Raw genomic sequence first — 24,373 nt, 5'->3', positions numbered from 1 at the left:
GAATTAGGGATGTCCCGATACAACTTTTTCACTTCCGATACGATACCGATATTGTAGCCTTGAGTATTGGCCGATACCGATATCAATACGATACGATATAGGCACAAATCATACATATATTTATTCCTTATTTTGTTGTGTGGAATGTTAGAAAAGGCTTGATAAAGTGATGTTACTGTTACTGATGTTGTAGTGATATAACAGAAAACAATAGTCAGCAACAGTAGGTATAGGAAAAACTGACCCATGTATTATTAACCAATTGGTTACATAAATTTTAACCTTCAACATAAGAGTATTACCTCAACAAATCCAATGAAAACAAAATGTTATATTTAAAGTGCAAAATAACCACTGGTTACCAACATCATTATACAATTGAATAGAATAAATTAAATTTTAAAGTGCAAACAATTCAAGTTCACTTCAGTTATTTTTCTACTGTCAGCATATGTTGGAAACAACTGTGGGCAGGGACAAAAACAACAAAAACTATAGGAATAATGTAGCGAGGTTCGAGGTGCTCCATTAAGCGTTTAAACCCGACATTACTCACCACCGACAGGGGCTGGTCATCAAGCACAATAAACTGGGCTATCTTTTCTGTTATGGCCATTGCCTTTTTGCTGTCCCGTGGTAGTTTGTCATAGCCTGGATGCCAGACGAATTTAGCCCCGCCCACAACAGATTTGGTCGGGCAGTTCGGTCTGGGGTCGCTCCATTGGGAAAAAATTATGGCCGGACTGGGCCAATCAGATTGTCAGGGCGGGCTTTATACGATGATTGACAGATGATCAACGGTGACGTAATCAACCACGTCACCAAAGTGCCCTCGGGTTGAATTCGTTTTCAACAAACATGCCTGCCGCTGGCGAGCTGAGATGTGTAGATGCTGCCATTGAGTCTGTTTTAGAAGACATCGACAGCGGATTCATTTTGAAAGAGGAACACAGAACGTGGAGGCGACGCCAGAGCACCGCGCTAATCCCTATCGCCCCGGCGCTTGGCTGTTCACAACGGACACTGAAGCGACGCTGAACCGCCGGGCAGCGCTAATAATATCACCCGTTGATCCAGTAGATCGCTGCACGGCTTTGTGCCGGTCACACCGGAGGCTGAAGCACCGCGCTGCGCCAAGGCTGCCTCGCGGTGCTTCAGCCTCCGGTGTGACCGGCACAAAGTTTTAACATGGGAGTGGATGGGAGCCAGCTGTTATTTAAGGCTTGGCGCTGCGCTGAAGCGTCCGGTGTGAACCCGGGTTAGTAAATAACTCACAATGCGTTGCTTAGCATACGTCACATACTACGTTGCTCTGATTGGTTGTAGGTCTATCCAATTGAGCGAAATACTTCCACACAGCCGACATCACTACACCTTGCTGCAGGCACACACGTTGTCGTTGTTGTGATCACGTGGGCTGTGCATGCTGGATCAGAGACGCTCTTCTTCCGCGGCCGGCACCAACGTTAATTAAGGGGCATTACCACCTACTGTGTTTGAGTGTGATCAAACCAGAGTCACCTATTATAGAAGTCCTGTAGCGGTAAATGGACAGCTTATATCGGAGCGCTTATATCGGAGTTTTTAGATTCAGTCCGATAAAATCCGATATTCACTTTTTTGGCTGATATCGGACTGATTTCCGATATCAATATCGGATCGGGACATCCCTAGTTAGAATGTTAAAATTTTCTTTTTGCATGTAAAAGTAAATTTTCTTGCATCAACTGTTGTGTCAAAACAAATTGATTCAGGTAAAAAAAACTTATATCATACATGTTGGTGAACTTCCAACATATAAAACCATGTAATTGATGCTAGCTGAAGATTAGCCTGAATTGCTAAGAGATGTTGTTTTTTCTAAAATGTTGGCTGTGGGGTAAAGTGAGACATGTAGCACAAGTTAAGTTTAGTCTTAACCATATTTTAGTGTAATATTACATTACATATGTTTTATTTTTAATGCCTTAAACATTGTATAAAAGCCATCATGCAAAGAAACTACACCAGGAAGACAACCTGTGGGCCAAACACCCCTCCCAGAGATGGAGAGTGCAGCCGCTGAGGTCATGCAAGGAAAGAAGTCCTTAAGAAAAGCTGGAAGGGATAGAAATGTTGATAAGACAACCCTCTAAAGATTCATAAAGAAAAAAGAGAAAGGGGAAGTAAAATCAGTAGCCTGGGGTGCAGTTAGCCTGGATGCCAGACGAACTTAGCCCCACCCACAACAGATTTGGTCGGGCAGTTCGGTCTGGGGTCGCTCCATTGGGAAAAAATTATGGCCGGACCGGGCCAATCAAATTGTCAGGGCGGGCTTTATACGATGATTGACAGATGATCAACGGTGACGTAATCAACCACGTCACCAAAGTGCCCTCGGGTTGAATTCGTTTTCAACAAACATGCCTGCCGCTGGCGAGCTGAGATGTGTAGATGCTGCCATTGAGTCTGTTTTAGAAGACATCGACAGCGCATTCATTTTTAAAGAGGAACACAGAACGTGGAGGCGACGCCAGAGCACCGCGCTAATCCCTATCGCCCCGGCGCTTGGCTGTTCACAACGGACACTGAAGCGACGCTGAACCGCCGGGCAGCGCTAATAATATCACCCGTTGATCCAGTAGATCGCTGCACGGCTTTGTGCCGGTCACACCGGAGGCTGAAGCACCGCGCTGCGCCAAGGCTGCCTCGCGGTGCTTCAGCCTCCGGTGTGACCGGCACAAAGTTTTAACATGGGAGTGGATGGGAGCCAGCTGTTATTTAAGGCTTGGCGCTGCGCTGAAGCGTCCGGTGTGAACCCAGTAAATAACTCACAATGCGTTGCTTAGCATACGTCACATACTACGTTGCTCTGATTGGTTGTAGGTCTATCCAATTGAGCGAAGAGGAATTTTACTTCCTGGTCAGTTGAAACACGCCCCATAATTTTTTCCCAATGGAGCGACTCCAGACCGAACTGCCCGACCAAAATGTTGTGGGCGGGGCTAAGTTCGTCTGGCATCCAGGCTAGGGTGCAGTAGCTGAGGCAAAGAGAATATTCACAGACGAGATGGAGGAGGAGCTTTCCAAACACTTGAAACAAGTAGCTGACCAGTTCCATGGCCTTGCTCCAGTTAAGTGCCGTGAACTGGCATTTGAATACGCAGAGAAAAACAATATCCCTGTCCCTGCCAATTGGACAGAGAAATAATGTGGGGGCAAGCTAGGGTGTGCAAGAGATCACATGAATCATAATAATTATAAATGTGCTTAATTGACCTATTACAACATGTGTTGTTATGGTAGTTTTAAAGTGGAAAAGGTAAGTGGATCACTTTACCCCCTTGATTTCTCTGGTCGGAAACAAGACCACTTTTTTACAAACAATCATATTTTCATTGCCCTTTGTCCTGAAGACATTCTGATAATTTCCATTGCTAGGAAACATCCTGAATTAATAGGAAATGTGTAAATTTTACTGATATATGATTTTAGCTCGCCTAGAGGGGAGCAAATGTAAAAATGTCTCAAATTACCCCGCTCTCCCCTACTCGAGGGTACAAACCCAGAACAACAAGAATCAAGAAAGTACAATTTCTTCAAAAATAGAGCAAAACTACATAGTGCTATAAGTAACTGCCATTTCAGTGCTACTAAATTGTTAGGTTGAGGCGGGCCAATTTAAAATGGATGGCGGGCCGCAGATGGCCCGCGGGCCGTAGTTTGGACACCCCTGACTTACATGTATGCATATCAAAGAAGCAGCTGACTCTTTTTGTTTGGCTTCGCTGAGCCTAACATCACCCTTCCTGAATAACTGGTATCACAGAGGTGGTTATCAAGTGACTCTGAGATCATTTTTATGGCTGCGAGTGTTGTCTAAAAGGGCGGGGTCATTAAGGACAGGTGGCATTGTCATAAGCCTGCTTAACCTTTTTACATGACATCAAATTACCTGCATGTAAATGTAGTAATGGTGACAGCAAAAAGTGAGATTCTACATACATAAAACAATGGGGGGGCTATGCCATGTAGACAGACTGTGACGTCAATTCTGGTCGTTATCCCATTCGACGCACTCTAGCGTATAGTTTCTGACATAGAGGAACCAAAACAAATCACGGGAGTTGTTTTTTTCCAGAGTTTTTAGGACGGTAGGCATGCCAGATATCCAAATTAACGTGTGGAAGCACTATAAAAGTGGAATTTTCACAATATGTCACCTTTAAAATGCTCTGCATGCAGGACAATTCTAAAATGAATATGTCAATATTTAACAGAACCAAGTGCTCTTCATGCCAGAACTCTTCCCTTGTGTTTTGTAGACTGTGAAATACAAATGTGTTGTCATGAACACCTTAGACAGCTCCAGTATTAAACGACCCTTAAAATGATGGCTGCCAGCTGTCATGTATCTTGGCCTTCAGCCTGGTGTGTATTGATTGACCAGAGGCCCATTTACTGGCAAATCTGATGAGATATAGAAATGCCTACTTGTTGAAAGGTTCTAGCTTATGATGCTATGCACTTGGTTTTATCTTTATGGCTAACTTCAATTTGTTCTGTCTCAAACATCTGCACCCCAGGAAGGATGGAGTCCCTATTGGTTACAAAGGCTCCACATTCTACAGGTACAAGCTTTTTTGTTAAGCTCACCTTGAGCTCAGATGTTAGAAGGATTGTTAATGGGTTTTAGTACATATAAAGTAATTTCAAAATCATGTCAATTCAACTAGAAACCTACTGCCTCTTGAGATTTTTGAATCAGAAATGTTTTAATTTAAATGAGTGCCTCTCCTAGAGAGACACTCAGAAGACTCGGTTTTCAACATCAACTTTCCTAACTTTTGGTAACGCCATATTTCGCCTTCATCCGTGATTCTCTGTCTGCGTGATTCTCTCTACATAGCAACCTGGCTACACAGTATATGATAGCAAATATAGGACCCAAGCGGCTCCACTGGGTTGGCGTCATTGTGCCTGATTAAAAGTCTCTTAAAGGTCAAACAAGGCCACCAATGTATTTATACTTCATGTCAATTCAACTAGAAACCTACCACCTCTTGAGATTTTTTAAGTTGGTATTAAAACAGCTTCTCCTGGAGGCACTCATTTAAAGTTTGTTTCTATAACCGCACATTCCGTCAAATATACCTTGCTTCTTTTTTGAAAGAGTTTGATTTTTACTCAGGCTTAGTATTTTATTAGTTGATGGGGGTCAGTAGGGACCCTCACTCCGCGGACCTTTTGTACTCTGTAGCAAACCTCTCTGACGTCATCTGACCCTCGTGTCTGTTATTTTAATCTCAGATATTCAACAAAAGCAGCTTGAATCTACAACAAACTACTTTGTACAAGCCCAGTCCACGAGCTATACATTAGGGGGCCGCGCGTTTGGGCATATTTGGACTTTTCTTCGTGCTAGCTAGCTACGGTTAGCGAGATAGCCCTCCTGTACTCCCTGTACACGCAGGACCGTGTGGCAGCACACAGTTCTAACATCATCCTGAAATTTGCAGACGACACTACCATCATGGGTCTCATCTCTAACAACGATGAGACCGCCTATAGAGATGAGGTTAGGGGCTTGGCAACATGGTGCCAAGAGAACAACCTGTCTCTCAACGTCTGCAAGACCAAGGAGATGATCGTGGACTTCAGGAAGCTGCAGAGGGGGGGTCAAGGTCCGATACACATCGATGGAGCTGTAGTGGAGAGAGTCTCAGAGTTCAAGTTCCTCGGTGTATTCATCACAGATGACCTTACCTGGTCCAAACAAGCGGACTCTGTGGTCATACAGCACAAAAGCGCCTATACTTCCTGAGGAGACTCAAGCAGTTTGGCATGGCTGCAAAAACACTTAAAAACTTTTACAGGTGCACCATTGAGAGCATTCTCTCAGGCTGCACTACTGCCTGGTATGGTAGCTGCTCCGCTGCTAATCGCAAGGCCCTGCAGAGGGGCCATCTCCCTTCCGTGCAAGGAATCTACAGCACAAGATGCCTGAGAAAATCACGGAAGATCATCAAGGACCATAGCCACCCAGGCTGTGGTATTCTCACACTGCTGCTGTCTGGCAGACGTTTCCGGAGCATCCGAGCACGGACTACCAGACTCAAAAACTGCTTCTTGCCCCAGGCCGTAAGGCTTCTGAACAATCAACACTGACCCTCTGAACAGTCACCATGTACATTCTGCTCCCCCACTCATACAAATACACTTACTTCACATATATTAATTTTATTTAATTTAATATTCCCCACACCTTCACCCTGTAATCTGCTGCTTCATTTGACTATTATATGTTACGACGTTATGTTATATGTTACATTTGCAATCAGAAATATTCAATCCTCTCACCTCAATAGACATTATAGTGATGTGGATGACAGATAATGACAATAAATGACAAAAAAACCTCATCAAACAACAAAAGATATTTATTGATGCATATTTTAGCTATTTTGACAACAGAAGTTGACTTAACTTTGAAGTTCAAATGAAAAATGTAACTCTTTCAACACATGTGCATGTTCAGTATTATTCAACCCCCCAGCTTCAGTACTTTGTGGCGCATCCTCTAGCTTTTATAACTTCTAAAAAATGTTTTCGGTAAGTGCGGACAAGCTTCTTACACCTCTCAATTGGAATTTTTTCCCATTTTTCAAGTGCAAAAGCCTATAGATCAGTGATGTTTGATGGCTTCCATGCTGCAACTGCCTTCTTTAAATCCCACCAAAGATTTTCAATCAAATTTGAATCTGGTGACCGTGAATGCCACTCCAGGACGTTCCAGGATCTTTTTCTCAACCAAGCTTTGGTGGACTTGGAGGTTTTGCTTTGGATCATTGTCTTGCTGGAAAGTCCAATGATCACCAAGGTTTAATTTGTCAACAGAAGGCATCACATTCCTGGTCTTCAATGGCCTGGTATTTCTGTGAATCCATGATGCCATGTACACAATAAAGATTGCTAGTTCCTGCCGCAGAAAAACAGCCCAACATCATCTTTGACCAACCTCCATGCTGGACTGTGGGGATGGTATTCTTCTGGTCCTAAGCCTGGCCTTTCACACGCCACACATACCGCTGGTCCATACGTCCAAACAGTTCCAGTTTGGTTTCATCAGTCCATAGAACTGTCACCCAAAACTCAGTAGACTTATCCAAATTCCTCCTGCATATTCTAGTCGACTTTTGATGTTCCTGGTGGTCAAGAGCTGAGTGTGTCTTGAAGCCGGCCATGAAGTCCTTTTTTATTCAGTGCACGTCTTATAGTTGCCACTGGCGCACTTGTACCAGCCTTCATCAGGTCATCCTGTAGGTGTCTTGCAGTCACACAGGGGTTTATCTGAGTTGTTCTGACTAAGTTGCTGAGGGTCCTTGATGAAATGTTAGGCTTTCTTCCACGGCCAGGCATGTTTGAAGCTGCTCCATCAGTTTTAAACTTCCTTATAATGTTCCCAATTGTGTCTCTTGGAATATCATTTTTGGGGGAAATCTTCTTCTACCCAAGGCCTTTCAGTTTGATGAAATAATCTTTGTGGAAGCTCATTTGTCTTTCCCATGATTGCAACTCACCTTGAATACCTTCATGGGTAGGGTTTATTTATAAATCACAGCTGAAGCAAATGAAGGATCAGTATAGAGTTCCCAAAGGCTTAACAATGTTTCAACTCCACTTTAGGACAAAAAAACTGTCACAGCTTTAAAAACAACAATATTATATAGGGGTTGAATAATTGTGACATGGCTATCTTAACAAAATATACTGCTACACACAAATACTACATCATGCATTTTCCGTGTTGATTTTCTGTATCACTCAACTCATAAAGAAGTCATCCGAAGCAGAATCTTGCTCAAAGAGCAGAATCTTGCTCAAAGAGCAAGATTCTGTCAACTTTAATTGATAAATCCTTAAAATCTTTGGGGGGTTGAATATTTCTGATTGCAACTGTATATAGTATGTTATTTTCTATTTTGTAAAGTCGTCTACTGCGTAGATGTTGCCTGCCATGTCACAAGAATTTCACTGCTCCGATGACGCTGTCATTGGTGCATGTGACAATAAACTTTGATTTGATTTGATTTAGCTAACATTAGCAACAACATGAACATGGACGGTGTGGCCGAGTTCCTAGTGGGTAGACTGGTCGTCGTCCAACAAGAACTTTGGCAGTTCAATCCTCACTCTTCCCCATCTGCATGCCGAAGTGTCCTTGGGCAAGATACTGAACCCCTAAATGGCCCCTCAAAGATGATGAATGCACTAACTTTAAGTCGCTTTGGATAAAAGCGTCTGCCAAATGACATGTAATGTAATGAACATTGACAAAGTGAATCAGTCTGTCACAACCGGAGTGCCATCCACGACCTCTTCAACTTCAAGTAACTGTATCGTGAATGATAATGCAACGACCAGCGTCCGCAACGTCCCTTCCGTCACGAGTAATGGTAACGTTATAGCACTTTGGCTAATGTTGTGCTAAACTCTTAGCTTAGTTCAAGGTGGGAGAGGTGTTTTGTGCTCGGGGTGGATCAGTTTGTTAGGTACACGGATAGAGATCAAATTAATTCAGGGTTTTCCAAACGTCCTGTGTGTAGTTCTATTCATAAACGTTATAGTGTTCAGCTTTTATTGAAATAGCTTTAGATAAGTGTTTGAATGACTGTGGAGCCGCGGAGTTCTATTAAATGTAATGAAATTGTATTGCGCCTTTCAAGAGACGTAAGGACGCTTTACATGTGTCACTATTATAGATATAATAGAAACCCTATTCAAATTAACTCAATACATGCGAGACAAGGCCTCTCTAACACAGTTTCAGGACAAACCGACCATTATAACCTAAGTATTCCAGAACTGCTGTGTCAGACTGCATTTGTTTAGATCAATGCTCTTAATAAACTGACTTCTTATGTAAATGGAAGTGCAAAGCAGTGTTGTGATTTACCGCAAATACTGCAGATCATAAAACTATTTTGTTTCCTTGCTTCGATATAAACTCATCCCAGTAAATTTCTCTCAGCTTCCACCTCAGCGGCCATGGTGCCACCATCCACAGGCACATCTGTCTCCAACGGCGTCTACGTGCCCGGTGGCTTCACCAATGGCGATGTAAAACCTGTCCTCTCCACCACACCCCTGGCAGATTTCCTCATGTAGCTGGAAGAGTACACTCCCACAGTAAGTCCAGTGTTGTCAGTCACCTTGTGTAACACTGCGTTCACACATGGGGATACTTGGTCAGAAAGACATTACACCGTTAATGCTGGAAACACCTGATATGTGTTTCTGTCGTGACTGCTGAACTCACTATATCCAACACTAAGTTCAATGGAATGAAGTCACAAAAGTGTTTCTATATAAATGATATATATGGGCACAGTTGTCTGTTTTTGGCTTATCCACTGAAGTATTTGGAAAATCAAGATTCTCAATCACCTTAACATCTAAGACTTCAATACAGCCATAAAGATGCACTGTTGAATAATTTGCCTTAGTATAATGGGTGTAATATAATGATCGAGCCTTCAGTCTTAAAACAAATTTTGTCCTGTTGTGCTTAAATAATTACTGAATAACAGCTGAGACAAGTAAGGGCCAACCACCGTTTGTTAACTGACACATTCGAAAGGGGAATTGAGAAAATACAGTGAATCTTTTAATAACTTAATGACAGGTCTGAATATTGTTGTATTTTGTTGGAGCCATGATTTTATGCTTTTTAGTATGTATTCTTATATTTTCAGTGATTTGTAAAAGAAAATCTGCTACCTGTGTTGAATTGAGTTGGACAAACTGCTGTGATTTGCTCGATGTTATTAATTATTTAGTGATAATCCTAACGCAAATTTTTCAATTTAACCTATTTAATGTTCAATTCACTGACACGCTTATCTGACGTCTACAATACACAAAAGTTGGTGCATTGACCATCGTGTCAAGCTGGGGGGAGGTTATGGAGAAAGCTGCTTCTCCAAAAATAGCCATAACATACACTTATTTACTTCCTTGTTTAGTTTTCTATTGGAACTTTGAATGTTTCATGGGTTTGTTCACTAAGGAATGATAGATTATCATTGTTTGTATGTCATTAGCCTCGACGCATTATGTTTGTCTACACTAAGATGAAGATCAGGTCATATTTTATGACCATTATTGCCAAAAAACAGGTTAACCCAAAAGCTTTTTTTTGCCACTGCACACTACTGTAGCGACTTATTTCCAATACTCTCAAAAGCATGTATGGGCAAAGAGTAAAGACTCTTAGAGCCTCGTAGGCCATTGATGGTCATATATTGAAAGATGCTGTTCTGATTTCTTGGTCTGACTGCCTTGTTTTTTCCCACACTAGATATTACACACAATGTCTCGATATATGAAAAGGAAAAAACAACTGCAATTTGTTTTCCCCCATCTCTACAGAATCCGACTGATCTCCCTTGCCTCTCAGAAGTTTATCTCAGACATTGCCAATGATGCACTGCAATACTGTAAAATGAAGGGAACTGCCTCAGGAAGCTCAAGGAGTAAGACAAAGGTATGTGTTCCTCTCATTTTTAACATGCACTTTAAGTCTGATCCCTCCACACAATATTGTGTACAGTGCAGTGTTGTATGTGAGAAAATGGGAGTGTTGGTTAAAGAAGGTGACAGTTGTATCTTTTTTCTATTCATGGTGTTGTCATCTTTTGTCCTCTCCCTGTTCAGGATAAGAAGTACACTCTGACCATGGAAGACCTGAGTCCTGCCCTCTCAGAATATGGCGTCAATGTCAAGAAGCCATATTACTTCACATTGACCTGTGTTTTCTTTGAGGCCTTTTTTTTTGCTTTTGCTAGGTTTATCGCCCTGCTGAACTATTAGCCCATTAACAGCAAAAGATATTTGTTGCTCGATGTCTTTTTTTGATCATCGTGCTTTAGCACAGCTTTGACAAATCTTTGTAGTCACATTGCTGTTTGTTATTTTTTGTGAAGCCACCTTTACATTATGTTAAATGTCACATTACATTTTATTGTGGAAATAAAGCCCTTATCAAAAACCTTGACGTCTGTCCTAGATGTTATATATGGCACTTGACCTTAATACTGGACGGATGTAGACTGCAGTAGTTGTAAAGGGGGCTATAGTGTCCAACACTAGTGGAAGTGCAATATCAGCCTCTTTAAAGTGTACTATTCATTCAATTAAATGTATTTGTATAGCCCTATATCACAACATATATTATCCTCAGACACTTTATATAGTAAGGTTGAGACCTTACAAATGACAGAAACCCAACAGTTACCACAACAAGCTACTTGGTGAATTGAGAGGAAAAAAACTTTTAGCAGAGCCAGACTCAGCGTGAGCAGCTATCTGCCTCGGCTGGTTAGGATGAGAGGAGAGCAATGGGGGGGAGGAGAGGAGAGCTGGGTTTGAAGGGTGGGGGAATTAGGAGGGAGAAAGAGACCAGAAGTTGTGTAACCATCTTTATTCAAGCTAGTGTTTGAAATGAAAATTGTAATAATACTATTATAGAGGTCATTAGTTAGAAAAACTGTTATAGGAGTTAAATCTAAGTTGAAAAAATGTATATAAAGTATAATATCTATTGGAAAAGGTTTAATCTAAAGCTGGATTACTATTATTTTCTGAGTGTTTTGTTAACATACATGTTTGTGTAAAAAGAAAAAAATCTTTTAAAAAATGCCTAGTATTAGTGAGATTAAAAAGTGTAGAATTTAAAATGGCAAATTTTGGTGTCTGCTTGTAGTTGGCCACCAGGTGGCTCCCTCGTGTATTTATAAAAGCCTCTGAAATAGCGCCTTTTCGCGATTTACACATTTTTGTCCTCTATGGCGAACCATAAACTGTCTCTCCTGAGCCGCCGTAGTGTCTAACCGGCGCATATGCTTGATGTTCAAATAAGTCGCGTGCACTGAGTCAAAGTGTGTTTTAGCTAAGAGGTTGGAAGTGAGCGAATCCTCAACATGTCTGTTCAAGCAACGAACCCCAACAACCCCATCGTGTTCTTCGACCTCACCATCGGAGGGCAGGTGAGTGGAGGAACTGTTACTTTAGCATCGAGCTAACGTTGCGTCAACGTCTCTCGTTCTCAGCGTGATGAGTCGTTCCGGTTCAAAGCCCAAAACTACGTTAGTGGTGTTTAAACCTCTCCATTTCAAAACATTGATCTGCTACATGACGACGCGCCGTTTAATTCTCTATCAAATGCTTATATGGTGGAGTTTATATTGTTGCATTGGCCATTACTGAACTAGAGGTTATTGTTTGGAGTAAGTTGACTATTGTCGCACGATTATATGTGTTTAATCAAATAGGATGATAGTTATGTTAAGACTACAGTACGTTCATGACGGTCTCTTTGCAGCTAAACTTAGAACATCACCCAGGCGGCTGTCACAATAACATTTAAATAACTCTTGTGATTGGAACCACATTTGTTCCTTTGGGGGAGGTACACACTTCTCTGAAGCTAAATAAACCTGAACTGACCTGATACTTCACTCGCATTAGAGAAATTCACTCTTTAAAGTCATTAATGCACAACTAGAGCAATATTTAGTTATAAAATACTTCTGAAAAACTGGTAAAACACAACTGAGATCAAACAACAGTTTAAATCCACAGCCTTGACTCAGGAGTAAACATCTTTAAATGTATACGAAATAATAATTCGACATTTATATATATAATTATTAGTATCGATTGATATGAACATCTGTATGATTGTGGGCCTAATTTATTGGCCCTTTGCACAAATCTGAACTTATTCGCAATCTTTCACATTTTTTAAATAAGAAAGTAGATCATCATCAGACCTATTCTGGCCCTTTCCCCGACCACTTATGTTGATCTATACTTGTATACATATAAAGTTAAAGCACCAGTCATCTCCTCCATTGGATTCTCATCTTTGACTTCTCTTGTTCAATGAGTCTTTCTCCTGTCTGTTGTAATGTTCACTGTGCAAAAGCAGAAACTTTATAACCAGACCTCAGAATTGGAATTGTTTTTTCATGATTTCCTTTGATCACATCAGCAAATATAAAACCCCCAGAAAATAACTGAGTGAGAGCCCATGTGAGATTTCAGCTGAATAATGTCTGACACATACTAATAGTTTGTCTTTTCTTGGCGCTGCGACTTCCAGTATGGCTTATTTTTTCTTTAATGCTTAATCTTTTCCATCCTGACAGTCCTTTTAAAGTCCCTGACTGGTTTCACACCAAATGTTGTTTTTTTTACCATGAAATATTTATCACAAGAATTCAGTAATAGATTAAGGTAAAGTTCTGACAAAAAACATTCAGATTCAGATTTAAAATGCAACTGCCATATTAACAAAATACATATGAATTTGACTAGACGAGCTCACCCAAACAAAGACAAGAGGAAAATTCAATACACTCACCTAAAATGCATCAGAGTATGAAGAACATTAATCAAATCTGAGCCCTTCAAATGAAAGAATAATAAATCCTAAACCAATGTTAAAATATATAACACAAACACTTAAATAAATATAACCTCAACACATGTAATGTGTGACACTAGCACCAGCAGCAGCGACCCGCTAGATAAAGTGCATATCTGCAAGTGAAAAAAATCCTCCTTAACAAAAAATCGGGAAACTGGTTGTTCTTGTCTGTACACTTCTCAGTCTGTTAGGAGAAGGGGAGGAGTCCTTTTAAGTCTTGGTGCATTTCTTTCATTGTCGGGCTTATGCCACACCTTGTTCAATTGGCTCTCCTCTGCAGACACATGGTTCAAGGTGGCACTGTACCTAAACATCCTCAGGTATTCACATGTTAAAATATGTAGCCTTATCTGCACTGTGTGAGTTGATCAGTTAGAAGGCAAACCAGGTCACAGTTGTCATCACAATTGGTTTGGCCCTTTGTGTTCAAATTTGTTTTGTGCAAGTCAATATTTTCTTATGTTGTTAAAGGTTTGTTAACATAACCTTTGAAAACAGATAAATAGGAGATGGTTACCATCTGCGACACTGTGTTATTGTGATAGCTTTCTTTTTGATTGGCTGCTGCTACCTCGCTAATCTGGAACAATCACATGTGATTCCCTTTGATGTTGTTGTTGTATATGGATTGACAAGGCAATTGTAATTACACTTGTGTTCAATGTGGTCAGCATTGGTCCTTGATTCACCCCTGGAGGTGGTTAGGCCAAGCGGATCCAATCACCCAAAATGCTTTTTAAGTTTAAAGTGTAAATGGAGTACATGTTTGCATCCAACTCTTCAGTTAGATTGAGAAAAGCAATCTTAAGTCATTGTCTAGTAAGATGTTCTAGAGATTTCCATCATATCATTTGATTATCCCTAGCAGAGGGAGTTGTCACGGAGCTGTTAGATTATAAGATATCTAAGCATGTCTCTGAAACTTTGCAGGCCTCTTTAAAGTTCGTACTTGACCTCCTAGACAGCAGCTGAGAAAACAGTTCCATCACAAGGTCCTGCAGCTTTTTGATTATAACTCACTCTTCATCGAGAGAAGAAATTAACATTCAAAAGTTTTGAATTGGTGAAGATTTGGCTTAGTGTGACAAAGGGTAGCAAAATACACATGATTCAGTGAAAGAAAAATGATGAACTGTGTTTCAGAATGTTTTTATTTAGACATGCCAGTTTAAGGAAGTCATAATAACATATCATTAACAGTACATTTTCCCCAAAGTATAAAAATCACCTTAAGATAATAAATCAGCTTTAGAGCTGTGCAAATATATGAATATATAAAAAGTTAGAGAATATCAAACTCATAGTGATTTCTGTAAATATTTACAAAAGTTTGCTCCTTAAGAGTTTATTTTGTTAACTACGCACATGTCATGCTTAATTCAGGAAACTCGTCCATGAGCTAAAAAGATGGATGAACACACTGCTTCCCACAAGCTTTTAAGGTGGCTGGCTGCAGTGTAGGTCCTAAATCAAGGCAGGGTTCATTACCTATCTCTATATATGGTAGACAAGTCTTGATTAGCTTCCCTATTTCATGGTTTTCACTTCTGCTGTCAGTTCTGTGATGTAAAAGTTTATTGTAGATAATTTTATGTCAGATGTAGAAAAGAGGGTTTCTCTTCTCTTCTGATGGATTAAACACAGCTGTAGGGAGCTGCTGCTGCCATGTTCCTTTACTCAAATTCCAGAAAACATGCCATGCGCATACATTTTCAGGTAGATTGCTGTATGGCCCAAGTGACTTGCTCTTTACCCAGAACACCACTCCCACCAGTAAGCTGTTGGTGCACTCGAGCCAAAATACGTTAACACTGATGTAGGCAGGCACTGTAAAGTCAAAGGCCAGACAAGCCACAGACAGTGTGAGATAAGGCATCCAAATTAAAGCAAAGCCCAGAGTAAGACTGTGGCCCAGAGGTGGGCGTAGCCAGTTGTTCTCCCCCACATCATTTTCCTTACTGCTTTTTGTTTCTGTGGATGATGTTGATGTGAACAAGTCGCTCCTCTGGTTATCTTGTTCCTCCCTTGATTTAGACAACCTGTCAGCCTCCCTCACCCACATGGGAATGCTTGTTGAAAAGGGAAGTATCATCAAAATGACTGCAGAGAAAAGCCCCAAAATGAAGAAGTTAATAAATGTGGACACCTTTACTTCACACGCCAAAGCCTTTATGCCTGTCATATAAACCAGTTCCATCAGCTCAACTTTTGTAGAAGCAACGGAGTAAATAACAGCAAGCGTCCACACCATCAATGTCAGTACCAAGTTCCTGAGGAATTTGCATAAGGAGCTCTTATTGCCATGGTGGGTATCTTCAATACAGTAGTCAGTTATACCCATGGCAATCATCGGCAGGGGCAGTGCTTTAAACACTGCTGAAGCGTGAGCCAAAAAGTAGCAAAGTGACACAGGAGAACTTTCAGGCCCGAGTAACCACACAGCTGTCACGTAGAGCACCATCGTCATGTCACCGAGGATGATGGACAGGCTGCACATGTTTAAGAAGGAGGTATACAGCTTCCCGGAGCATAGGAGAAAGACCACTGTGTCCATTCCAAACTTGGAAAGCATAAGCGACAGGCACTTCACAGTGTTGTCTATATGAAAGCCAGACGTGTCGTTCCATTTCTCAAAGACGGCTAGCAGTTTGTAGTCGCTGCCAGTTTCAAGAAAAACTGGTATTTCCGGCAGCATTGAAGCTATCGTGACAGGGCTGAGTTCAGTGAGAAGAGGCTCCAGGAAAAGCTGTGAAAGACGAGATAAGATTAGATATGGTCAATGATTAAAAAAAGGTGTAGCTGTGGAATGAGGAACACACTTCAGCTGGTCATGCAGGGATGGTATGGTTGACCTAGATATTACCTTTCCACAGTTTTCAGCCATTAAATCGATGGCATCTATATGCATCTGGTCTCATAATCAATATGGCCATTATCTCCTAGAGGAAAACTTTACTGCACAAATTAAGTTTGCTCTTCTACAGCTCGGGAGATAAAGGTGACTCATTTAAAACTTAATTTTAATATTTCTTTCTTTCTTTTTTTCCAACAATGAGCCAATCTGATGCCGAAATGTAGAATGTGATGTAAAATAACTGACGGAGTGAAGTGAAAGGTTCCCCCCACACCCTTTATGAGAAATAGATGAGAGACATTTGGACTTGAGACTTGAAACTAAGGGGCTTAAGTCTCCCTGAATTTTAGAAGCAAAGAACAAACTCTAAGCAGGAAAAATCCTCCTCAGGTTTGTTGGCCTGAATGAGTCCCACAGATTATAGAGGTTGTTGCTGATGGAAGAGGGCCCCTGCTCTCTTCTGCTCCTGCTTAATATTCATATTTTATAAATACATATATATATATATATATATATATATATATATATATATGTTATGATGTAATGATATTTTTTTCACGTGAGGTGGCCTGCCTCAGCTTCATATCAGTGGAATTTTATACTAAACAAAATATGCAGACAATCTTGATACATATTCCAGGCTCTTAAAGTCTTTACACTAAAATATCTGCTTAGGAATGTTTATGAAACTTTCGCCTATCAGTTATAAAACATCCATATTTTGCAGGAACATGTTAGGTATATTCTGTCATGCAAAGGCTGCTGTCATAAAAGTTTGTCAAAACAAAATTGGCAACGTTGAACAGTCAGAGGAAACATTTGATGGTAAATGCATGGAATACATCAGGATTAATTGTGTACATTTCATTAATTTAATTTGTTTTCCACTTTACTGAGTAAGGAATGTCCAGAATGTTGTCAACTCTGATCTCATTCTACCTCACAGTTTCCCAGTAAGGCCTATTTAAAACACATATGTTCAGGAATATGTAGTTTAGTCACAAAAAATGAAAACATAGCCTTTATCTTGTTTATCAGTTCGGACTTCCCTCTCTCTACAGTGGATTTCTTAAACAATTTACAATGTTTAAACCATAGACTCATTCATCCTGCATGTCCACATTACTTTTGAAATCGATGACAAGTAAAACACGTTCTGCCATTTGAAGAATGCAGCATTTACTTGATAAGGTTGAATGAAATGAAATATGGTGTAGCTCTAAGAAGCCTATACCTGTGTGCTCAGGTTTATCGTCGCCCAGTGACACTCTGTAGACGTACAGATGCTCCACTCTGGTCCAGTGATGCAGCTTAGAGTCCTGTGTGTGCTCGTCAAGGCTCGTCAGTGCAGGTCTCTGAGTTCTGCCAGGGAGACTCTATTTACTCTATGGCTCCACCTTTCCATTTGTAAATGCTAACAACTGATTGGCACGCCTTTGTTGTCGTCGATAAACCTGCTGGTTTTCCCTCCCATATGCCCCAGGTGACAACCTCTTTTTACCTCTGACAGGTAGCCCAGTTAGAAAGTCACTTCCTCCTTACACCGCTTGCTGGTTCAAACCACAGCCTGGAACCGGTTTGTTTGGGGCTTGTGCTGCGTCCCGATACAATTACATGAGAATCGGCATCAAGTGCTGGTTGTTGGAGGCCTGAGGCTGCTACCTGACTGTGACAAAAACAGCTGGTTGGCTGTCCTTTCAATGAAATCCTCAGTCTGTTCAATGTGGTAGAGCATAGTCAGAGGTTATAACCAGTCATACTTGGCCTCTGGTTATCGTATTAATTATGAAAGAGAAATAAACCACATTCTAAAGGTGTGAAGGATGTGTAATGGTTGTTCGTTTTGGGTGAATGTTTGCCCTTAGTGCGCATATTAAGTGTCCATAAAAGACGATGTGCGTCCAAGAGATGGCGGCTGCATCTGGACTTTGAACTTCACTACACGACTGTGCATTGAAATCCTTTGTCCTTTTGTCTAATCAGTTAACTTTATCCCTTTTCTCATCTTTCTTAGTATTTTATTTCAATTTCAAATTTGTCTCAGAAGTGATCTATTAAATTGGACACCCTCACTCCACATCACAAAAAAGTAGTTCAACAGGATTTATCTGTCAAGATGTAGACTAATTATATTTATGTTAGCCTGACTTGATAAAAGCTGTCTTACCGGTCTTTAAGAAGCCTGACTTTGGTGGATGTTGCACTCCAACAAGAGAAAACCCTCGGCAGATCAAATGTTTGTTCCATGTTACTCTGCCTCTGTGTTTCATTTTGTCCCTGGGATATTTTATATTCCCCATGAGGACATCTTTTGTTACCAGCTTATTGTTTGTGTCCATACACAGGCCTTGTTGTAGCGGTTGGCCACTGGCGTGTCCCGCTGGTTTTGGGGCGCGCACACATGCACACACACACACACGCACAGATACCAACTGAGTGTGTTATGTCCAATAATGTTTTACATATTTGTTAATAAGTATCGGGTTGCATTATCATGTATTGCTGAAATGAAGCAGCGTCGACTTAATGTTCTCGGCGAAATAGAGAAATGTAATATGTACAAAGTTAACACAAAGACAGAAATGAAAAAATTACTGGAATGATTGTCGACTTATCAAGAGAAGTATGTGTCATCGAATGAATTCTCCGTTTGGGTGTCTATGTTTTTGTTTTCATGACATCTCATTTTGTGTTCTTTAACTGTTTATCAGGATGTGGGACGGATGAAGATCGAGCTGTTTGCTGATGTGGTTCCAAAGACGGCAGAGAATTTCCGGTGAGGAGAAGATGGTGTTTTTTACTTTCATGACAATTCACACTGTAATTTGCTGTCATGGAATAGACTCTGAGTTGTTACTTACATTTCATCATCTCTTGCAGGCAGTTCTGCACTGGAGAATTCAGGTAAGGCAGTGAAGGTTTTTTTTTTTTTAAGATACAAAAACACTCTGCTCACCAAAACTCTGCAGGGGGAAACGGCCTAAACATTCATCCCAGCATTTAATAAGAAACCACTTGACACTTCAAACATGAAGCCGTTCCCTTTATCAGGCTAATGCACAAGGAGAAACCTGGTTAACACAACAGACCTCTGCTGGTCACATCGAGAGCACTTGCATGTATGCATATCAAAGAAGCAGCTGACTCTTTTTGTTTGGCTTCGCTGAGCCTAACATCACCCTTCCTGAATAACTGGTATCACAGAGGTGGTTATCAAGTGACTCAGATTATTTTTGTGGCTGCGAGTTTTGTCTAAAAGGGCGGGGTCATTAAGGACGGGTAGAATTGTCATCAGCCTGCTTAACCTTTCTACATGACATCAAATGACCTGCATGTAAATGTAGTAATGGTGACAGCAAAAAGTTAGATTCTACATACATAAAGCAATATGATCCCATAAGTATCATATTAAATAATAATAATAAGAAGAGGTAGCTAGTTTCTAAATAGTTTGCAAATACTAAACCTCTGGTGCAGGTTAGTCATGCTGCAAATGTTGGCATCATGGACGCTGTCATATGTAAAGATGATTGATACGTGTCTACTTCCTCCGGCTCTGGAAGTAGACACGTATCAATCATCTTGTCTACTTCTACTTCCTCCGGCTCTGGAAGTAGACTGTCAAACTGTCAAAACTGATGAGACATAGAAATGCCTACTTGTTGAAAGGTTCTAGCTTGTAATGCTATGCACTGTGTTTTATCTTTATGGCTAACTTCAATTTTTTCCGTCTCAAACATCTGCACCCCAGGAAGGATGGAGTCCCTATTGGTTACAAAGGCTGCACATTCCACAGGTACAAGCTTTTTGTTAAGCTCACCTTGAGCTCAGATGTTAGGATTGTTAATGGGTTTTAGAAATTATAAAGTTAAAATCATGTCAATTCAGCTAGAAACCTACCGCCTCTTGAGATAATTGAATCAGAAACTTTTGAAATTTTTGAATTTAAATGAGTGCCTCTCCTAGAGAGCCAGAGAGACTCGGTTTTCAACGTCAGCCTTCATCCGTGTGTCTGTGTCTGCGTGATTCTCTCTACCTAGCAGCCCGGCTACACAGTATATGATAGTAACACATAGGACCCAAGCGGCTGCACTGAGTTGGCGTCATTATGCCTGATTAAAAGTGTCTTAAAGGTCAAACAAGCCGATGTATACATACTTTTTTATTTTTAATGGAGTGTCGCTGTCCGGATTTGGACCGGTGTCTGCCAGTTGGTGACCCCTGATCTAGAAAGAACAAATCAACATAAAATGTGGAAAGCCCTGATTAGTCCAAGGAATTAACAGGGGTCTTATGTTGTGCTTTTATTACCCGTAATTAGTTGATGGGGGTCAGTACGGACCCTCACTTCTTCACTCAGTCCATTCTAAGAAATATGTTATCGAAACATCGCCTTTTGTACTTCCTCCCCCGTATGAGTCGTATGGGTTTGCACTCGTGTCTTCTATAGCGGTAGTCAAACATAATGTGACTTTCAGCTGTTTACAGCCAGAGATCGTCAAATTTCCAGAATGAGACCGGTGGTAGGCCTCCCAATCAGAGGAGGGGCTCAAGATGCAGGAGAAAACAGCCTGTTCCATCTGCAGCTCCAGAGAGAGGCACAAGAGAGGACATTGAAATACACATTGCTGCAGTTTTGTTTTTACTTTAAACCAATGATATATCTTCTTAGGGGTACCAATACGTCAAATTAAATCCCAGAGAGGTGCACATTCTGGGGCCTTTAAGCTAAATTTACTCATGTTTTCAATTGTTCGTTGGCAGGGTGATCAAAGGTTTCATGATACAAGGAGGGGACTTTGTAAATGTAAGTATATGCACACATCATCCACTGCCTGATTAATGTTCATGTCGCATCTGGCGGAAAATGTCACAGAATCATTCAAGGGGTAATGTTTGGTTTCTGTCTTTGTTTGCATATATGGTTTGGATAAATACAACACTGAACTGAAATAACGTGTAACACTCATATCTTACACCAGAGCCACAAATCTTGTTATTCTTGTGACACAATTAAAAACAGAGTGGATTAAAAATGATCTTGTGCAGAGTGTTTCTCAGACATTTGAAAAAAAAACTTGAATTCAGCCCTCAATCCACATCTACGCCAAAATGTAATGGGTTCTATATGTTCCATTGTAAGATCACAACCCTGAGGCATGTATACTAGGTTGCTTCAGTGGATGGTGCAGTATGTTCTGTATGCATCATCCACCTTTTTACACACCCCTTCAACTATTGGAAGCAGCCTTATTGGCCATATATCTGTGCAGATACAGAACATTTGACTCTAGACAGGCTTTGCTCTCAGTGTATAATTTACTGCTGCTGACCTTGATGATTTTAATTGTTGAGAATGCGGATTCGCAACTCATGTGGAGCCAAGGACATTTTTTTGGTTGTATGCCTACAATGACAGAGTATTGGTCGGTTTGTCTACTTGCATTGTAAACCAACATACAGCAGACATTCGCAATAAAATGAGCTGCCAATCCTGGTTAAACTATATGAACCTTGTGACGTTTGAATGGCGCTGGAAGAAAATACTATGTTCTGTCACCCTCTTGGGGATGGGTGTTGAATTACAGCACATCAAAACTGTTGCCGGGTTCAGCCCTCTTCATCGTGTCCTATCTTATGTACTGTTTGTTTTTTGTGAAGGGGGATGGCACTGGTATCTGCAGCATCTATCGGGGTCCCTTTGCAGATGAAAACTTCCGAATGAAGCACTCTACGCCTGGTCTCCTGTCCATGGTATGTATGCAGATTAATCTTAAAGACAGGGACACTCCTGAATCAGGAACGGGTTTATTTACTTTGACTTCAACCAAATCAATACAGGTGTTTCCTACAGTCATTTTGAATGTCCTTTATTGTACTGCACAGAAAAGTTAATTAGGGTGCTATTAATCCGTTCAAAGTGGCGTGACTGCCCCAATCTCTATAGACAATAGGACCTGATTGATACTGTGAGTGAATCAGACCCGGGAATTAATGTTTAAAACTGCCTTTATTTGTTAGTAGTCTGACTCTAATCTTTCCATATAATGCTCCTCAGGCAAACAGTGGTCCAGGAACAAATGGCTGTCAGTTTTTCATTACCTGTACTAAATGTGACTGGTTAGATGGGAAGCATGTTGTTTTCGGTGAGTAAGTTTAACACATTCCTTCCATATTCATTTAAAGCTGCATTATATATTTGTCCATGTGCCAGATTTTAATTGTATTGTTCTCAACTGTTTCAGGAAAAGTGGTCGATGGTTTGCTGATGGTGAGAAAAATTGAGGTAAATACTAAAATGCTTCCAGGAATAAATCAGACAGTTTAAACTGATTTGTAGACTGACAAGATCATTTAGCCAAACACAGTGAGATAGGGGCTCACTCCCTCACCCGCAACCATAATAGTAAAAATTTGAAAATGCAATTTTTTTTACAATTCATATAAATATCTTCATCTTCATGAAGAGCTCAATGGTTTAAGTCCTCTGAATCTCACATGAATGTCAGAATGTATCATAAATGCCTGTTTATTGTTTTTGACTTCACTGTCCTGGCTATTATCACCTCCATGTTGACCTATAAAACGCAAATATTTCACAGCAGAACATCCCAACTGTGACTGAAATCCAACCGTTGACATTTACTTAAGTTGAGTTTGGTGTTAATACGATTGATCTTTGTTGTTCTGAAATTTTCCTTCTCCCTCCCTACAGAATGTCCCCACGGGGCCGAACAATAAGCCCAAACTCCCCATCCTCATCGCACAGTGTGGAGAGATGTGATCAGCTTGTTCACACCAACCTGTGTAAAAACTACACATCCTCTGTAACCATGACGTTGTGTCTAAATGTTGTTTGATACACCTCAGCAGATATCAACCTGCATAGTTTTACCTATGAAGGACTTTATAAAGTTAATTCGATCATTTTGGCTAGTCCCCACTTAAAGCTCCATCTAAACCCAAATAAGATGAGTAGCATCACAGGTGGATGTTTATTACGTGGGTTTTAAATTAATTCAGTGGAACTTCATGTTCAGTGCGGTGGTTCACAGTTTGTGTATCCTGTGACTGAAAAGAGAGAATTTGTAGGCATGTTGAAAAAATTGCATTTCTAATTCAAATACACTATCATTTATTTTCAATAAACTGTTTTACATTTTTTTATACACTTTTGGAGGCCCTCTTGTTTATTTTAAACAGCAATATATAAATTAACATTGTCAATATATTGTTGTTATGTTTCTGTCTCTCAGCCCCAAACAGTAAATGTGTCCAGACGATTTAAAGTACGCATGAGAGTATTTGATAGGATATTAAGCTCACTGCAGTACCAAGGAACTATAAATGCTGTCCATCGGTTAAATGTGTTTGCCACAAGTAGTGATGGAGCATAAGACCAATTACTAATGAGTAACAAAACATAAAATATGTTAACTAGCAGGTCCTTTAGATAAATTTTGACCCACCTTTTATTTGTCATTATAGATTCAGTGAAAGTGTAGTTAAGATACATATTCCATGGTTAAAAACTGAGTTCAACATTGCATTTTAAGAACATTGTGTACCCAGTGTAATAGGCCTGGTCTTCTGTAATTATTTATTGTTTTCTCCCCCTGATGTCTGTGACCTTGGAGATAAACTGATCTTTTCCTGAGTCTATGGCTTGGAAAGGGATACAATTTATCGAGGAATTGATTAGACAATTATGGTAACGGATTCTAAGGTGATAGTGGGTCAAAATCAAACTCCGCCTCTCTGGTGCAGAGGAGGGAAACACTGCAGCGAGAGTCTTCACAGGCATACACTGCGGTGCCAAGCCATCCTCTGCTGAACTTATGGTTACCTCGTCTTGTCCCAGCCATCCATACAAATCCTAGCCTCCAGAGCCCCTCCCCCATCCACGCTCTCCCTCTCCTGCCTTGGACCTCGTTCCCTATAAGCACAAAAGAATCCTTTCAAATGTAGGCTCTGTTCTTACGGAGGCAGGAAGAAGGTTGGGGTTTTTTTGGGGGGGGGGGTCTCTTCGTGGGGAGCCTTTCTGGGGT

The 24,373-nt window shown here is 40.7% G+C and overlaps 3 protein-coding genes across 5 annotated transcripts in view; 2 read left to right on the top strand and 1 right to left on the bottom strand.

Moving 5' to 3' along the window:
• Positions 1–11,318, top strand: part of LOC128442173 (peptidyl-prolyl cis-trans isomerase H) — a 37,867-nt gene extending 26,549 nt beyond the window's left edge. Inside the window, exons 4-7 of one of the 3 annotated variants that reach the window (XM_053424474.1) lie at positions 4,566–4,610; positions 9,011–9,168; positions 10,411–10,525; positions 10,696–11,318. In XM_053424474.1, the coding sequence (XP_053280449.1) occupies positions 4,566–4,610; positions 9,011–9,168; positions 10,411–10,421 (214 nt within the window). In that variant the 3' untranslated portion in view covers positions 10,422–10,525; positions 10,696–11,318. Of the gene's footprint in view, positions 1–4,565; positions 4,611–5,498; positions 8,246–9,010; positions 9,169–10,410; positions 10,526–10,695 lie in introns of those variants that run through there. The other 2 variants (XM_053424475.1, XM_053424476.1) reach the window with 2 other exon arrangements.
• Positions 11,319–11,822: 504 nt separating this feature from the next.
• ppih (peptidylprolyl isomerase H (cyclophilin H)) lies at positions 11,823–23,496 on the top strand. The gene is made up of 9 exons (XM_053425272.1): positions 11,823–12,026; positions 19,037–19,101; positions 19,206–19,229; positions 20,077–20,121; positions 21,090–21,132; positions 21,987–22,079; positions 22,384–22,471; positions 22,571–22,611; positions 23,041–23,496. The coding sequence occupies exons 1-9, from the start codon at positions 11,961–11,963 to the stop codon at positions 23,107–23,109; spliced, it is 534 nt and encodes a 177-aa protein (XP_053281247.1). The 5' UTR covers positions 11,823–11,960; the 3' UTR covers positions 23,110–23,496.
• Positions 14,605–17,735, bottom strand: LOC128442705 (probable G-protein coupled receptor 160). Its single transcript, XM_053425271.1, has 2 exons — positions 17,560–17,735; positions 14,605–16,217 (listed from the first exon to the last, which is right to left on the bottom strand). Exon 2 carries the CDS (start codon positions 16,164–16,166, stop codon positions 15,066–15,068), a length of 1,101 nt encoding a protein of 366 aa, XP_053281246.1. The 5' UTR covers positions 16,167–16,217; positions 17,560–17,735; the 3' UTR covers positions 14,605–15,065.
• Positions 23,497–24,373: the final 877 nt, after the last annotated feature.

This window comes from Pleuronectes platessa, chromosome 6 (genome assembly GCF_947347685.1).
Source record: "Pleuronectes platessa chromosome 6, fPlePla1.1, whole genome shotgun sequence".
In the NCBI taxonomy this organism is placed as follows: domain Eukaryota; kingdom Metazoa; phylum Chordata; class Actinopteri; order Pleuronectiformes; family Pleuronectidae; genus Pleuronectes; species Pleuronectes platessa.
The sequence above is the reverse complement of the archived record's forward strand: the minus strand, read 5'-3'. Positions and strand labels throughout refer to the sequence as shown.

Excerpts from the sequence above, each read along its gene's own strand:
- ppih (XM_053425272.1), top strand. The coding sequence starts at position 11,961 with ATGTCTGTTCAAGCAACGAACCCCAACAACCCCATCGTGTTCTTCGAC. Across the intron at positions 19,102-19,205 it reads AAGACGGCAGAGAATTTCCG|GCAGTTCTGCACTGGAGAAT; the intron begins GTGAGGAGAAGA and ends CATCTCTTGCAG. Across the intron at positions 22,080-22,383 it reads CGCCTGGTCTCCTGTCCATG|GCAAACAGTGGTCCAGGAAC; the intron begins GTATGTATGCAG and ends AATGCTCCTCAG.
- LOC128442705 (XM_053425271.1), bottom strand. The coding sequence starts at position 16,166 with ATGCTGCCGGAAATACCAGTTTTTCTTGAAACTGGCAGCGACTACAAA.